The 16,213-nt window shown below is 46.3% G+C and overlaps 1 protein-coding gene across 3 annotated transcripts; it reads left to right on the forward strand.

Annotated features, from left to right (window-relative positions):
* The first annotated feature begins 61 nt into the window (after positions 1–61).
* Positions 62–15,687, forward strand: Ggcx (gamma-glutamyl carboxylase). Of its 3 annotated transcripts, none has more exons than XM_048352578.1 (15): positions 62–363; positions 739–909; positions 2,444–2,602; positions 2,905–3,070; positions 8,815–8,893; positions 9,175–9,281; positions 10,074–10,237; positions 11,754–12,019; positions 12,143–12,274; positions 12,639–12,790; positions 13,232–13,401; positions 13,593–13,723; positions 14,407–14,554; positions 14,671–14,866; positions 15,270–15,687. In XM_048352578.1, the coding sequence occupies exons 2-15, from the start codon at positions 795–797 to the stop codon at positions 15,460–15,462; spliced, it is 2,178 nt and encodes a 725-aa protein (XP_048208535.1). In that variant the 5' UTR covers positions 62–363; positions 739–794; the 3' UTR covers positions 15,463–15,687. The 3 variants fall into 3 exon arrangements, with proteins under 3 accessions (XP_048208535.1, XP_048208534.1, XP_048208536.1); XM_048352577.1 differs by having other exon boundaries at positions 309–468; XM_048352579.1 differs by lacking the exon at positions 62–363 and adding an exon at positions 407–542.
* Positions 15,688–16,213: the final 526 nt, after the last annotated feature.

Raw genomic sequence — 16,213 nt, forward strand, 5'->3', positions numbered from 1 at the left:
GAAACGACTCGCGCGCTTGATTTATTTAAGCGAGGGCTCTTGCACCTGAACCTCTTTCTGCGGGGGGAAAGTCTGCCCTTTGCACCTGTCCCCTAACGCGTGAGAGGCCAAATGGGGTCGGAGAAGAACCCAGCGCGTTTGGGAAACTTTGATTCTCCTTAGAGAAGCCTGAGGACGCGGCTGGCAGCTCGCGCAGACGACCTTACCCGAGGCGAGCTTACCTCTGCGCATGGGGAAGCCCGTCTGCGCCTGCGCGGCCACGCCCCACGCCCCTCCCCGCTCCGCCCCCTGACCACGCTGGGTCCCCGTGGGACTCGGGCGGCACTTCACGACAGTGTCGTCGCTTTCCGGCTGGCCGCGCAGGTGCTGATGTGTCGCGGGGGGCGGAGCGTAAGGTGGCGGACTTTGGTGGCGCCGCCAGGGGAGTTATGGCTGTACCCCGGTCCGCACGGGCCGCCCTGGGCTCAGGTAGGGTCAGGGGCGGCCGTGCGGGCGGAGAGAGAAGGACGCTGGTTTCAGAGGGGAGGAGCCGGAGACGCCTGGTGGGACCTGGTGACTGGGGGTTCTGGCATGTGTGAGGTTGCAGCCCGTTGTTGGGGACGTGGGAGATCCTGAGAAGCGGAAGCTTCTGGTAGTCGGAGAGCCAGGTGGCGTTACACCTGGGCTATTGGGGCTGGGATGTCTGAGGTTTGGAGTGGAGCCTGACTTCAAGCCTGCGTCTCCCCTCATTGCTTGTAGATAAAGGACAGAAAGACAAGCCTGGACCGACCTCAGGGCCCAGGCAGGGCAGCCAAATGGTAAAACTTTTGGGCTTTGAATGGAAAGATTTATCTAGCTGGCAGAGGCTAGTGACCTTGCTTAACCGACCCACGGATCCGGCAAACCTGGCTGTCTTTCGTTTTCTCTTTGGTGAGTCCACTTTTGGAGTGGGAGCACTTGGTGTTTGGGGTTGGGAAAATGACAGTCGTCTGTTCCTTGTCCATATTGCTGAAGGTATTGTTTAATGGAAGAAAGAGTCTTTGTAAGGTTTAGGATCATACTTGGCTCTGTCACCTCTGGTTAGGGTTTGATGGCCAGGAAATTCTACAATCTGAAGCTATATGAAGCCAGAAGCGGAGGAACAGGGACCCATTTGACTTGTGATACGAAGTTGCCAAGTAATTATGCTAAGGACTTAAGAGAAACAGACCAGGGGTAAGGGACAAACAATTTGGCTGTGATCCCCTGATCTACAGTTTCGTAGGGCAAAGGCTACAGGCGTGCATCCTTGTACTGGCTTATAGATATATCAAGTGCATCATCCTCTTAGCCCAGTAGTTTTTAACTGAGGGCAGTTTTGCTCCCTGGGTACATTAGACAATGTATACAGACATTTTTAGTTGTCACAACTTGGGGGGAGGAGGACTAGGTGATGCTGACATCTGTGCAGGCACCTGGGATGCTGCTCCTTGGTGTCCTATAATGTACAGGCAAAAATCCCAATAAATAATTAACCAGATTCGTCAATGTTACTAAACCAGAGATTGAGAAACCCTGCCTTAAGCAAACTGGCTTGCTGATCTGAGTAACCCCTTACTCAAATATTACTTCTTTCTTGGGAATGCCAAGAAGCAAAAACAATGTTGGGAAGGACCCCTTACAGCAGTTCCTATAGCTCAGTAGGATGTTACAACCTTAACAGTTATGTTTTTTGTGCTGGTACTGGAGCTTGAACTCAGAGCCTGGGCACTATACCTTAGCCTTTTCACTCAAGAATGGTGGTCTACTACTTGAACCACAGCTCTTCTTCTCAGGTTGTGTGTTGGTTTTTGTTTTTTGTGGGTTTTTTTTTTTTTTTTTTGGTGGTACTGACTTCAGGGCCTTGACCTTGCTAAGCAAATGATCTACCACCTGAACCATATTTCCAGTTATAGAACTTAGTTTTATCATCATCATCATCATCATTATTATTATTATTTTGCCAGTCCTGGGGCTTGGACTCAGGGCCTGAGCATTGTCCTTGGCTTCTTTTTGCTCAAGGCTAGCACTCTACCTCTTGAGCCACAGCGCCACTTCTGGCTTTTTCTATATACATGTGGTGCTGAGGAATGGAACCCAGGGCTTCATGTATAGGGGGCAAGCACTCTACCACTAGGCCATATTCCCAGCCCTTTCCCTGCATTTTGTACGTTTCTCTCATTTAACTCTGTCTAAAACCCTATGAAGTATTATTAACATACTTTTCACGAAGGGGAATTGGCTCACTGAGCTTTGAAGACTATTTGATTGTATGATTAACATACTCTGTAGTGACAATACGCTCAGTAGTTATTGTTGGATAACTGGCAGAGCCAAAATTAGAAAAGAAGTGTGACAGTCCTGGAGCCAGGGGTGCTCAGCTGAGTTCTGGTGATTCTACAACTTCAGCTGAGGCGTAATGCTCCCTCCCCTATTGCCTTTACAGCCTTCTTAATGGTCCTGGACATTCCCCAGGAGCGGGGCCTCAGCTCCTTGGACCGAAAATACCTAGATGGACTGGACGTGTGCCGCTTCCCCTTGCTGGATGCCCTGCGCCCGCTGCCACTTGACTGGATGTATCTGGTCTACACTGTCATGTTTCTGGGTGAGGAGAACTGTGGGAAAGATGGGAGTATTGACTGGCCTTTCAAAAACAGAAATAAGAAGCATGCTGGTGAATAACAGAAGTCTTGAGCGCCTATTTCTCTTCAGTTTCATACTGCTCATCTGTGTGTCTTGTGAGCTGTGAGCCCATAACTTTTCTTAAAATATGAAGATAGCATTCAATTTTCAATTTGTTTTACCTGTTAGAAACTATCATTGACTTTTCTTAATTCCAATCACAGCCTGTCCCAGGGAAGTTGGGCCTGTGGTGACCCCTCTTAATCCTCTCCCTACAAATCCCAGGGGCCCTGGGCATGATGCTGGGCCTGTGCTACCGGATAAGCTGCCTGTTATTCCTGCTGCCATACTGGTATGTGTTTCTTCTGGACAAGACATCGTGGAACAACCATTCTTACCTGTATGGTTTGTTGGCCTTTCAGCTGACATTCATGGATGCAAACCACTACTGGTATGAATCTGGGGGATTACGGGGCCGGGTTGGCTGGGTGAGGATGCTTATCAGAGACAGGAACCCAGTGGAATCCTAGAAATTGTCCCAGTGAGAATATTTGAAACTGTGTTTTGTGAAGTATGGTTACATGGTCATACCTCAATGGATTGAGGGTGGGGGGCAGTCAGTTGGGGTGATTGCAATGACCAAAAGCAAAATGGTTCTACCCATTTACTCTTTCCATATCTCTCTAGGTGCCTTGATCTATCCACTTCCTGTAACCTCTTAGTGAGAAGACGGGAAGACTAAAGCCAGATATAGCTGTTTTCAGATACTCCAAGGGTGCTTATATGTGAGAGAGAAAGCAGATTTTTTTTTCTTTCTGTGTGAACTCAGAGGGGCAGAGTTAAAGCCAAGAATAGACATGACTGAAAAGGAGATGACATCAAGAGGTGATGGGGGGCTGGGAATATGGCCTAGTGGTAAAGTGCTCGCCTTGTATACATGAAGCCTTGGGTTCAATTCTTCAGCACCATATATATAGAAAAAGCCGGAAGTGGCGCTGTGGCTCAAGTGGTAGAATGCTAACCTTGAGCAAAAAAGCCAGGGACAGTGCTCAGGCCCTGAGTCCAGTCCTGGGACTGGCAAAGCAAAAACAAAACAAGAGGAGATGGACATACCAAGGCTGCTCAGCAGTGCTGTCCTGGGAGGAAGTAACCCTCCCCCATCTCTGGCTTAGGTGACCACCTCTTAAGGAATGTGGGCAAAGGACTTGGAGTCACTGTGGCAGAGACCTTAAGTGCTTTCCTCATTTGTTATGAGCAAAGCTAATATGAAATGTCAGTAAGATGAGTATAGCAACACCATCTCAAACACTGAATTCATTACCAGTCATCAGGTTTCATACATTGATACATACATACAAATTCCCTTTCTGTGAACCTTCTTGTTTGTTTTGTTTTTTTGTTGCCAGTCCTGGGGTATGGACTCAGGGCCTGAGCTCTGTCCCTGGCTTCTTTTGGCTCAAGGCTAGCACTCTACCTCTTGAGCCACAGCACCACTTCTGGCTTTTTTCTATATATGTGGTACTGAGGAATCAAACCCAGGGCTTCATGTATACGAGGTAAGCACTTTTACCACTAGGCCATATTCCCAGCCCCTCTTTTTTGTTAGTTGAGCTTGACCTTTGTTGAGCTTTGTTGCTCAAGACTAGCACTCTACCACCTGAGCCAGAGCGCCACTTCTGGCTTTTTCTGTTTATGTGCTATGGAGGAATTGAACCCAGGGCTTCATGCATGCTAGGCAAGCACTCTGCCACTAAGCCACATTCCCAGGCTTCTGGGAAACTTTTATTCTGTTTTTTGTATGGAGGATTAAGCCCATGGCTCTTTGCATGCTAAGTGTTCACTCTAATGGTGATGAGCTATGTCACTATTCAACAGACCCCACTTATGTAAAACTTTCAACTTCTTTTTTTTCTGCCAGTCTTGGGGCTTGAACTCAGGGTCTGGGTGCTGTCCTAGAGCCTCTTTGTGTTCAAGGTTAGAGCACTACCACTTGAGCCACAGCACAGCTTCTAGCTTTTTCTGAGTAGTTTATTGGAGATAAGAGTCTCATGGATGGGCTGGGAATATGGCCTAGTGGCAAGAGTGTTTACCTTGTATACATGAAGCCCTGGGTTCGATTCCCCAACACCACATACATAGAAAATGGCCAGAAGTGGCACTGTGGCTCAAGTGGCAGAGTGCTAGCCTTGAGCAAAAAGAAGCTCGGGCCCTGAGTCCAAGCCCAGGACTGGCAAAAAAAAAAAAAAGAGTCTCATGGACTTTTCTGCCTGGGCTGGCTTTCAACCACAATCCTCAGATCTCAGCCTCCTGAGTAGCTAGGATTACAAGTGTAAGCCACTATGCCTGTCTAATGTTGAATTTCTTTAGGATGTCAAGCTATGAGGTCCAGTTGAAGTTTTTGTTATTCTTATGTATAATTTGAACTCAAGGCCTTGTGCTTGCTAGGGAAGTGCTATACCACTTGGGTCATGGCTTCCAACTATTTATTTAGAAATGAAATCTTAACTGTATAGCTCAGGCTGCCTTGGACCTCTATATGTAACTTGGCTGACTTTGAACTCATGATCCTCCTACCTCAACTTCCCAAGTATTAGGATTATACACATGTATGCCACACCTGACTCAAGACAGTTTTGACGGAATATTTCTGAGAAGTTCCATCTGAAAGACTTGAATTTTAAAAAAATATACCTATTTCCTAACACTTGTGGCTTACACTTGTAACCCTGGCTTCTCAGTAGACAGATTTGAGGATCATGGTTCAAAGACAGCCCAATCATGGAAGTCCATGAGGTGCTTTTCTCCAATAAGCTACCAAAAACCCGAAGTTGGAACTATGGCTGAAATGGTAAAGCTGTAGACTTGAGCTGAAAAAGCTCAGTGACAGCACCCAGGCCTGAGTTCAAGGCCTAGGACAGGTATACACACACACACACACACACAGACACACACACATATAATTAGAGCCCGGCTATGGTGGCTCACACCTATAATCCTAGCTACTCAGGAGACTCAACCTGGAGGATCAAGATTTGAAGCCATTCCAGGCAGGAAAATTTATCAGACACTTACCTACAATTAACTAGCAAAAACACTTGATTGGTAAGCTATCACAAGAGATGTACTCACTGCCTTATTATGTTACTGTACCCCCTTTGCACAACACCTTGTCAATAAAATTTAATAAAAAAACAAAAAAGCAAACACTTGATTGGATGTATGGGTTAAGTAAAAGAGCAGTAGCAGTGAACAAGAAAACTGAGCAAGAATGCAAGACCCTGAGTTCAAGCCCTGGTACTGACACATGCACACATTAAAAAAAAAAAAAAACCCAATGAGATTCGTGGTACTAGTTTCATTTTATAGATGACAAATATCAGTCTTAGAGAAGTAAAGTACTTGCCTAAGGTCACATAATAGGCAAAAAACAAGTGAGTGCAAAGTCCTTGATGGTTGCATCTAGTGTGTGTCTGTGTGTTTATGTCTGTGTGGGTTTCCCAGTATAGGGGCTTGAACTCTGGGCCTGGACACTGTCCCTGACTTTTTTGTGCTCAAGGCTAGTGCTCTGCCACTTATGCCACAGTTCCACTTCCAGCTTTTTGAGGTTAGAGAGTCTCATGGACTTCCAGCAAGTCCAGTGTGCTAGACTTCTAGTATGCTCCCCTTTCCCAGCTTCTTGAAAACAAGTTTTGCTTCCCCCCTTCCCCCCCCCCCCCCAGTATATCAGGTGTTTATAACTTGGCTTTAACAACAGGTACCTCTTGAACTGGATGCTGGCATCCAGATCTTTCAATATTAGTGAATGTTATACCTTACTCTGCTGTGGAATTACTTGAATTTTTTTTTTTTTTTTTTGGCCAGTCCTGGGCCTTGGACTCAGGGCCTGAGCACTGTCCCTGGCTTCTTCCCGCTCAAGGCTAGCACTCTGCCACTTGAGCCACAGCGCCGCTTCTGGCCGTTTTCTGTATATGTGGTGCTGGGGAATCGAACCTAGGGCCTCGTGTATCCGAGGCAGGCACTCTTGCCACTAGGCTATATCCCCAGCCCCAATTACTTGAATTTTTTTCCTTAAAAACTTTTTTTGGGGGGTAAAGTTGAGGATCAAATTGAGGGCCTTAGCCAGGCACCAGTGACTTGTGCCTGTAATCCTAGCTACTCAGGAGGCTGAGATCTGAGGATCATAGTTCAAAGGTAGCCTGGGCAGAAAAGACCATGAGACTCTTATCTCTAGTAAACTACTCAGAAAAAGCTAGAAGTGGCACTGTGGCCCAAGTGGTAGAGTGCTAGCCTTGAGCACAGAGAGGCTCAGGCCCAGGATTCAAGCCCCAGGACCGGCAAAAAAAAAATTTTTTTTTAATTGAGAGCCTTGCTCATGGCTAGGCAAGTACTATAAAACTGGAGTCAAAGCTCTATTCTAGAATTTTTGATTTTTTTTTTTTTAAGATAACACTGAGCTGGTTGCTAATAGCTCGTGCCTGTAATCCTAATTACCTGGAGGTTGAAATCTAAGGGTCTCAGGATCTCAGTTCAAAGCCAGCCGGGGCAGACAAATCCTAAAGATTAACTTAATGGAAAGCTGGAAGTGGAAGTACGGCTCAAGTGGTAGAGAGCCAGCCTTGAGTGTAAAACCTAAGCAAGAGTGCTAGGCCCTAAGTTCAAGCCTTATTACCAGCAGGGGAAAAAAAAGTCACTACGCTGTATAGCCAGGTATAGTGGCTCAATGCCTGTCATTTCACTTTAGACGGGGACAGGAGGATTGAGAATTTGAAGCCAGCCTGGGCTACGTAGCAAAAGTCTATCTCAAAAAACCCCAAAAAGAATAAATGATAATATTCTATAGATGTATATAAACATATACGCATGTTCTCATACATCTTTAGCTTTTCAAACATTCCCTCAAATTTATTTTCTAGGCATATTCTAGACTTTGATCCTTTGGTTCCTAAGTTGACTGACTAGGACAAACTCAATTGTGAGCTAGTAGTACACACTGGAACTTTTGTTATAATTTATTACAGTCCCTAGTATGGTTAAACTTAACAATTTCATGATTGTGTAAGAGCATACCTATACAGCCATTATGTTATTCACTTGATATAATCAATAAATTACATAAGATTCAACATTTTATAAAATAGGCTTTGTGTTACATCATCTTACCTCAAGTGCTCTGAGTACATTTAATGTGGCCTGCCAAGGTAGGATATTTAGCAGGTTATGTTAGAGGTTTGTTTGTTTTTGTTGTTGCCAGTCCTGAGGCTTGAACTCAGGGCCTGAGTGCTGTCCCTGGCTTCTTTTTGCTCAAGGCTAGCACTCTTATCACTTGAGCCACAGTGCCACTTCCAGCTTTTTCTGTGTATGTGGTACTGAGGAATCGAACCCAGGGCTTCATGCATGCAGGGCGAGCACTCTACCACTAGGCCACATATCCAGCCCCTAGCAGGTTATGTTAAAGGTATTTTCAACTTATGATGGGTTTATTAAGCTATAACCTCGCCAGGCACTGGTGGCTCAGGTCTGTAATCCTAGCTAATCAGGAACCTGAGATCTGAGGATTGTGGTTCAAAGCCATCCCAGGCAGGAAAGACCATGACAGACTCATCTCCAATTAACCACAAGAAAACCAGAAGTGGAGCTGTGGCTGAAAGTGGTAGAGCACTAGCCTTGAGCAAAGGAGCTCAGGGACAGTGCCTAGGCCCTGAGTTCAAGTTCTGTGTCTGACACACAAAATAACCTCATGAAACATAAAAGTCCATCTTAGGAACAGCTGTAGAAATAGTTCTTTTATGACTTGATTACTATTAGAATTTGTTCATATGTTTTTTTAAATTTAATTTTATTTTTTGCCAGTCCTGGGCCTTGAACTCAGGGCCTGAGCACTGTCCCTGGCTTCTTTTTTTGCTCAAGGCTAGCACTCTGCCACTTGAGCCACAGTGCCACTTCTGGCCATTTTCTATATAGTGTGGTGCTGAGGAATCGAACCCAGGGCTTCATGTATATGAGGCAAGCACTCTTGTCCCTAGGCCATATTCCCAGCCCCATTTGTTCCTATATTTCTAAAAGTTTCAAAGTAGCCCAGAGTGTCAGAGAGGACACCGAGAGATTCCTCAGGCAGATTTTCCACCATTTAAAGGAAAAGTGGATATGTGACTGGACTAAGAAGCCCTCCTCAGTGTTTTATCCTTCTTGCTGTAGGTCTGTGGATGGCCTGCTGAATGCCCGGACGAGGAATGCTCATGTGCCCCTTTGGAACTATGCAGTGCTACGTGGCCAGGTACGGGATCTGGAGACAGGCGGTGTCCCTGGACAACCACCCCTCTGCCAGAAGTCACCTCTGTGCTTCATGACTTCTTCCATGGTGCCTAGTGTTATGTCTGGCATAGGTAGAAGAATGCCAGTAAGTGTTTGTGGGATGACTGAATGTTTGAGATGAATAGACGAGTAAATCTCTGCCTTGGGCCCCACACCAGATCAGAACCTACTTTAGTCTTGACTATTTGTAGAAAACATAGTTGCTTTTTGTTTGGACATTTGTGTTGCATATCGTGTCTGCAGATCTTCATTGTATATTTCATTGCGGGTGTGAAGAAGCTGGATGCAGACTGGGTTGAGGGTTATTCCATGGAACACTTGTCCCGGCATTGGCTCTTCAGTCCTTTCAAGTGAGTGGAAGGCAGGGCTGAGGCCTTGCCCGGGCAGGGGTGGGATAGGAGACTCATGTTCCCTAGGACTGAAGTCATGGCCACTGCCTGAATTTTCCTCACACCTTCCCCTGTCCACTCATCTTCCTTTCCAGCCAAAGACTGAGTCAGTGACACTAAAGGACTGAAGCCTAGCTGAAGACTTAAGGCATACAGAAGAGATGGGCAAGAAGGGCAAAGAAATAAGGAAAGGGCCACAGCTCGGTGACTTAGCGAATGAGTCAGTACCCCCAGAACTTGCATTGGGGGTCTCTTATGTCCTTCCCTTGCCACACCAGCATATCATAAGAGCTCCTTGGCTAGTATACTGAAGATAGACGGCTATAGTTCCTGCTCTGTCAAAACCATCAGCGACTTCCTCTCATTTTACTTTTTTCTTTCTGTATTATTTCCCACTCCCTGAAGTTCAACTTACTACGTTAGACAAGCATCCACTGTTTAAAATTTCTTCTCATTTATACCTTTCAAGGAACATGGCTCCCACAATACACACACTTCCCAATTAACTTGATCCTAGAAGACCTGCTCTTGCTCAATACATAGAATATTCTGGGGTGAGGGAGACACCTGAAAATGCAAAGGGCTTGGGAAATTCACTGCAGAGTATTTTTGTGGGTGGATTAGATGCTTAGGCACACGGCCCCACTGGTAGGGACGGGGTACCAGATGCAGATGCGCGTTGTTCTGCAAATGTGCTGGGATTGCTGGGTTCCCTGGTGAGCGGGAGGTGGACATTTGTCTCTGTCTCTGCAGACTAGTGTTGTCTGAGGAACTGACTAGCCTGCTGGTGGTGCATTGGTGTGGATTGCTTCTTGACCTCTCAGCTGGTTTCCTGCTCTTCTTTGATGCCTCAAGATCCATTGGCTTCTTCTTCGTATCCTACTTCCACTGCATGAATTCCCAGCTCTTCAGCATTGGTCAGTACCTGTAGCCTGGCAGGAAGCGTGACACAGGTTTGTCGAGGGCACTGGGGAGAGGCAGTATCGGCAAGTGGGAGATAGTGAACATAGGTGCTTAATTAGGCCAGTGCAGTTCCCATGAAGTGGGAATAAATGGGGGTGAGAGGATTGGCCTTTCTGGGCTCAGTATGTTACACAGTGAGAAAGCATAAATGTCCTGTAGTTAAGAACTGTTTCCCTCCCAATACTGGGGCTTGAACTCAGGGTCTGGCACTGTCCCTGAGCTCCTTTTGCTTAAGGCTAGCACTCTACCATTTGAGCCACAGCACCACTTTTGGCTTTTTCTGTGACTAATTGGAGATGAGAATCACAGATTTTCCTGCCCATCTTGGCTTTGAACCACAATCCTCAGAACTCAGCCTCCTGAGTAGCTGAGATTACAGGTGTGAGCCCCTGGTACCCAGCTCATACAACATTTTTTACATTGGCTCTCACAAGTGTCTTTATGATGGCAAGATATACTGTTCTTAGAATTCAGCAAGCAGATGAGATGACTATTGAGGACTAAGTTCAGTAAAGATATTACTCCATTGTCCAATCCCCCAAAGATACTGACAATTTATTATTTTTATTTTTATACTTATTTATTGTCAAAGTGATGTACAAAGAGGTTACAGTTTCATACATTAGGCCTTGGGTACATTTCTTGTACTGTTTGTTACCTCCTCCCTCATTCCTTCCTCTCCCCTCCCCACTGACAATTTCTTAAACTTTTTTTTTTCCAGTCCTGGGGCTTGAACTCAGGGCCTGAGCACTGTCCCTGGCTTCTTTTTGCTGAAGGTTAACACTCTACCTCTTGAGCCACAGCGCCACTTCCGGCTTTTTCTGTTTATGTGGTGCTGAGGAATGGAACCCAGGACTTTGTGTGTGCTGGTCAAGCATTCTACCTTTAAGCCACATTCCCAGTCCTCAAACATTTTGATTACTTCCTGTCATTTGATTCAGTTCAATTTGTTTCTTCATACCATGCCTATGCCAGGCAGCAAAAGGTACATAGAAGCTTCCTTCATCACTCCACTGTTTTTTGTTTTTTTTCCCCAGTCCTGGGGCTTGAACTCGGGGCCTGGGCACTGTTCCTGAACTTCTGCTTATGTCTAGTGCTCTACCACTTGAGGCACAGTGCCACTTGCAGCTTTTTCTGAGTTTATTGAAGATGAGAGTCTCATGGACTTTCCTGCCCAGGCTGGCTTTGAACCGCAGTCCTCAGATCTCAGCCTCCTGACTAGCTAGGATTACAGACATGAGCCTGGCACTTCTGGCTTTTTTCTGAGTGGTTTATTGGAGATAGAGTCTCATGGACTGTCCTTCCCAGGCTGGCTCAGATCTCAGCCTCCTGAGTAGCTAGGATTACAGGCGTGAGCCACCAGTGCCTGGCTAAGAACTATTTTTAAGAGGACTACCTGGGAGATACTTCTTAAGGGAAGGTGATTCAGGGAGTACAGACTCCTAAAGTATTTCCTTCTTGCTCTCCTAGGTATGTTCCCCTATGTCATGCTGGCCAGCAGTCCTCTCTTCTGCTCCCCTGAGTGGCCTCGGAAGCTGGTATCCCACTGTCCAAAAAACCTACAGGAGCTGCTGCCCCTCAAGGCCGCCCCTCAGCCTAGCACTTCCTGTGTGTATAAGCGGAGCCGGACCAAAAGTGGCCAGAAGCCAAGGCTGCGCCACCAATTGGGAACAGCCTTCACCCTGCTCTACCTTCTTGAGCAGCTCTTCCTGCCCTATTCCCATTTCCTCACCCAGGTTTGTAAGACTATGTGTGCATAGCAGAGGCTGGGCTTGAAAAGTGGTGGAGGGGACAGTAGTTGGGAAGGAATGGGGCCGGACATCAGCTGAGCTGAATTCCCTTCTGCTTTGCCCTTCCAGGGCTATAACAACTGGACAAACGGGCTGTACGGCTATTCCTGGGACATGATGGTACATTCCCGCTCCCACCAGCACGTGAAGATCACGTACCGTGATGGCCTCACTGGCGAGCTAGGCTACCTCAACCCTGGGGTGAGATGTCTGATGCTGACAGTTGATCGTTCTTTACAGCCCTTTTGAGTCCCATTTGCTCCTACGTTCCTAAGCAAATATGGGTCCCTGCCTTTTCTCAGAAGTCAGAATGAACTGTTTGTTTTTTTTTTTAATGTGGGGAGAGATTGGACAATGTTTGCCATTTGTTTAGACTGAGATTTGATGTAGGAAAAGTAGGTACCACTAGCCTAGTAATAAAAAATTCATCCCCAAAGATAAGTTCTTGTTTTTTTCCTGGCCAGAATAAGTAGCAGATAGAGGTCTGTCTGTGCCATTGGCAGTGCATGCCCTGTCTGGGAGGTTGCTAATGTTGCAGTGGGACTAATGGAGGGGTTTGGGACAGGTATTTACACAGAGCCGGCGATGGAAGGATCACGCAGACATGCTGAAGCAATATGCTACTTGCCTGAGCCTCCTGCTTCCCAAGTACAATGTCACTGAGCCCCAGATCTACTTTGATATTTGGGTCTCCATCAATGACCGCTTCCAGCAGAGGTGGGCAAGGGTAGCAGAGAAGGGGGAAAAAATGAAGCACAGCTCTTTTTACCAAGATGAATGGCTCGTGTTCCCCCGTGTTGTCTTGCTTACAAAGGCCATCCTTCCTAGTGCATGTTGGGGTTTTTATGGTCATGGGCACTGCTGATTGCTTCCAGCAGGGGGCACTACCATCCAAGAGAAAAGCAAACTGACTTGTGCTTTCAGACAGTTAACACAATGCCTTCTCTCCAGGTGGCCACTAACCCCCCATTCTTTGTAGTGCTCCAGAATCTTTTCCCTTCTCTCTGCCATGGATTTGCAATAACCCCTGACATCAGATCATTTCTTCTGTCTGGAAACCCCGTTGCCCCTTCATGGATACAATGATAAAGAACAAAACCAGGAGTTCTGGTGGGTGGGTAGCTACGGCCACCTTGGAACATGATTTTCTTCCCTAAGGCTTTTTGACCCTCGTGTGGACATTGTGCAGGCCTTCTGGTCCCCCTTCCAACGCACTCCTTGGGTGCAGCCACTCTTGATGGACCTGTCTCCCTGGAGAACCAAGTTACAGGAAATTAAGAGCAGCCTGGACAACCACACCGAAGTAGTCTTCATTGCAGATTTCCCTGGTATGGAGCAAAGTGAGGAGAGACTGTGCTCTTTCCTTGGCTTCCTCGGCTAGGGACATGACATTGCATATGATGGAGTGGTAGGTGGGTTCCAGCGGTGATGGTGTCAGAGATGTGATGTCTTTCTTCTGGCTGGGAGTGAGTTTACTCAGCAATGGGATAGGATGTTGATTTACATTGTCCTCTGGCAGGGCTGCACTTGGAGAATTTTGTGAGTGAAGATCTTGGCAACACTAGCATCCAGCTGCTACAGGGGGAGGTCACTGTGGAATTGGTGGCAGAGCAGAAGAACCAGACTCTTCAGGAGGGAGAAAAAATGCAGGTATTTCTCTGTGATTTCTCAGGAGGCTGAGATATAAGGATCATGCTTCAAAGCCATTTTGAGCAAAACATTCCATGAGACTCTTATCTCTACTTACCAGAAAAACAAAGTGGCACTGTGGCTCAAAGTGGTAGAACGCTAGCCTTGAGTGCAAAAGCTTAGGGACAAGCACCCAGGCCCCGAGTTCAAGCCCCACAACCAACAACAACAACAAAAAAGCCATAGTGGAGATGTAGCTAAAGTGTAGAGTATCAGCCTTGAGCAGAAAAAGCCAAAGAAGAGCATAAGACCCTGAGTGTAAGCCCTAGTACCAATCAGAAAAAAAACAAACCCAAATACTCTGCAAGTGGCAGAAAGTTTAGATGAGTAGGGTTCATATTATAGGCCAGTAAAGGGGAATTTCAAAAAGGGAAGATTTCAGCTGTGTGTGGGTGGTATATCACAAACACCACAAAAACAAGCAAGAAAAAGGGCTTCAGTTAGGAGTATAGCTCAGTTGAACACACACACACACACACACACACACACAGAGCACCTTTGGGACTTTGCCTTAGATTTCAAAGGTCAGTTTCTTCAGATTCCAAAAAACAAGGAAAAAACATACAAGGAAAGCGTAGAGAGGCCCTAGGCCAGCCAGAGAAAAGCTAGAGAGTGAAATATATCCATTTCTTCCCCCTTCTCAGTTGCCTGCTGGTGAATACCATAAGGTGTATACAATATCACCTAGTCCTTCCTGCTACATGTACGTCTATGTCAACACTACAGAGGTTGCACTGGAGCAGGACCTGGCCTATCTGCAAGAGTTAAAGGAGAAAGTGGAGAATGGAACTGGTGAGTACATAAAGGTTGAGATAGCCCCTGGCCCATCGAATGAGGAAATAGCCAGTGAAGAATGGACTTGAAGCCTTCAGTTGATTTCAGTGATTCTTTTGCTGTCTTCTGGGCAGAAACAGGACCTCTACCTCCAGAGCTGCAGCCTCTGTTGGAAGGGGAAATAAAAGGAGGCCCTGAACCAACACCTCTGGTTCAGACCTTTCTTAGACGCCAGCAAAGGCTCCAGGAGATTGAACGTCGGCGAAATACCCCTTTCCACGAGAGACTCTTGCGTTTCTTGCTGCGAAAGCTGTATGTGTTTCGACGCAGGTTAGTTTCGCTCACAGCACTTAGCATTTCTGTCAGGTATTTGTCAGCTTGATAACTTCTTGCTAGTGAGGATAACACTAGATAGTCTCCCCCAGGAAAAGGACAGGTTAGCTCTACGTCTTTCCCCTTTTAACTTTTCTCCCTGATTCAATGTGAGTGGCGGGTGGCTGAAGGCCCACTGTCTGTTCTATTTCAGCTTCCCCATAGGTTATTCCTGCCCTATCCTCATATCCACCAGGCTGCACAGAGTTCCCTTCCAGCAGGGATATGGAAAGGTCACTAAGGGTGATATCTCATGCCACTGGGGGAGGATCTAGGACCATGTGCCTCCAAGGGTTTTAACTAGTAAGTTCAAAGTTTAGGCTGGCTGAGCTTTTTAAACTGGCTTTTTCCTGTTTTTCAGCTTCCTGATGACTCGAATTTCACTTCGAAATCTGCTCCTAGGCCGCCCTTCCCTAGAGCAGCTGGCCCAGGAGGTGACCTATGCAAACTTGCGACCCTTTGAGCCACTCGCAGAGTCAAGTCCCTCTAATGGAGAGTCTTCGAATCCTGATCCTACTGAGCCAAATTCTGAACATACCCACTCAGAGTTATAAAGGGGCGCAGATGTTTAGTGCAGATGTAGAAACAGCCAGCCACAGGTCTATTATGTGTACAATGGACATGTATTTGAGAAAATTATTTTTTAATGCTTTTTTCCTTCAAAGCTCTTTGATAGGTTATAAGAGCCAAGGAAATAAAGCAGTGATTTTTATTTTTATTTTGCCAGTCCTGGGGCTTGAACTCAGGGCCTGAGCACTGTCCCTGGCTTCTTTTTTGCTTAAGGCGCCACAGTGCCACTTCTGGCTTTTTCTGTGTATGTGGTGCTGAGGAATCAAACCCAGGACTTTGTGCATGCTAGGCAAACACTCTACCTCTAAGCAACATTCCCAGCCTCTGTACTAGGTTTTGAACTCTGGGCCTTAAGTTTGCTAGGCAGGCACTCCACCATTTGAGCCTCAGTTCCAGCCATTTTTACTTTATTTTTCTGATAGGGTCTAATGTTGTTTGTGTTCAGGCCAGCCTAGAGCAGGATGTTTATACTCCTGTTGCTAGGTTACAAGCATGTGCCACCACTGCCCAGCTTTTATTGGGACAAAGTGTCACTTTTTCCCTAGGCTAGGGTGTATCCGTCCACTTGACCTCTGGTTCCTCCTGAGTAGTTGGGATTTCTGGTGTGAACCTGGTTAAAGATTTTAAAATCCAGATTGAGGGACCATAAAGTTAAAAGCAATGTGAAATGCTCTCTTGGGATTTAAAAAAAAAATTAAGAATCAAATTTAAATTGACCAGTTCTTTAGAAAAAAT

Source organism: Perognathus longimembris, chromosome 8, assembly GCF_023159225.1.
Source record: "Perognathus longimembris pacificus isolate PPM17 chromosome 8, ASM2315922v1, whole genome shotgun sequence".
NCBI lineage: Eukaryota > Metazoa > Chordata > Mammalia > Rodentia > Heteromyidae > Perognathus > Perognathus longimembris.

Excerpts from the sequence above, each read along its gene's own strand:
- Ggcx (XM_048352577.1), top strand. The coding sequence starts at position 429 with ATGGCTGTACCCCGGTCCGCACGGGCCGCCCTGGGCTCAG. Across the intron at positions 469-738 it reads ACGGGCCGCCCTGGGCTCAG|ATAAAGGACAGAAAGACAAG; the intron begins GTAGGGTCAGGG and ends CATTGCTTGTAG. Across the intron at positions 8,894-9,174 it reads ATGCAGTGCTACGTGGCCAG|ATCTTCATTGTATATTTCAT; the intron begins GTACGGGATCTG and ends TCGTGTCTGCAG.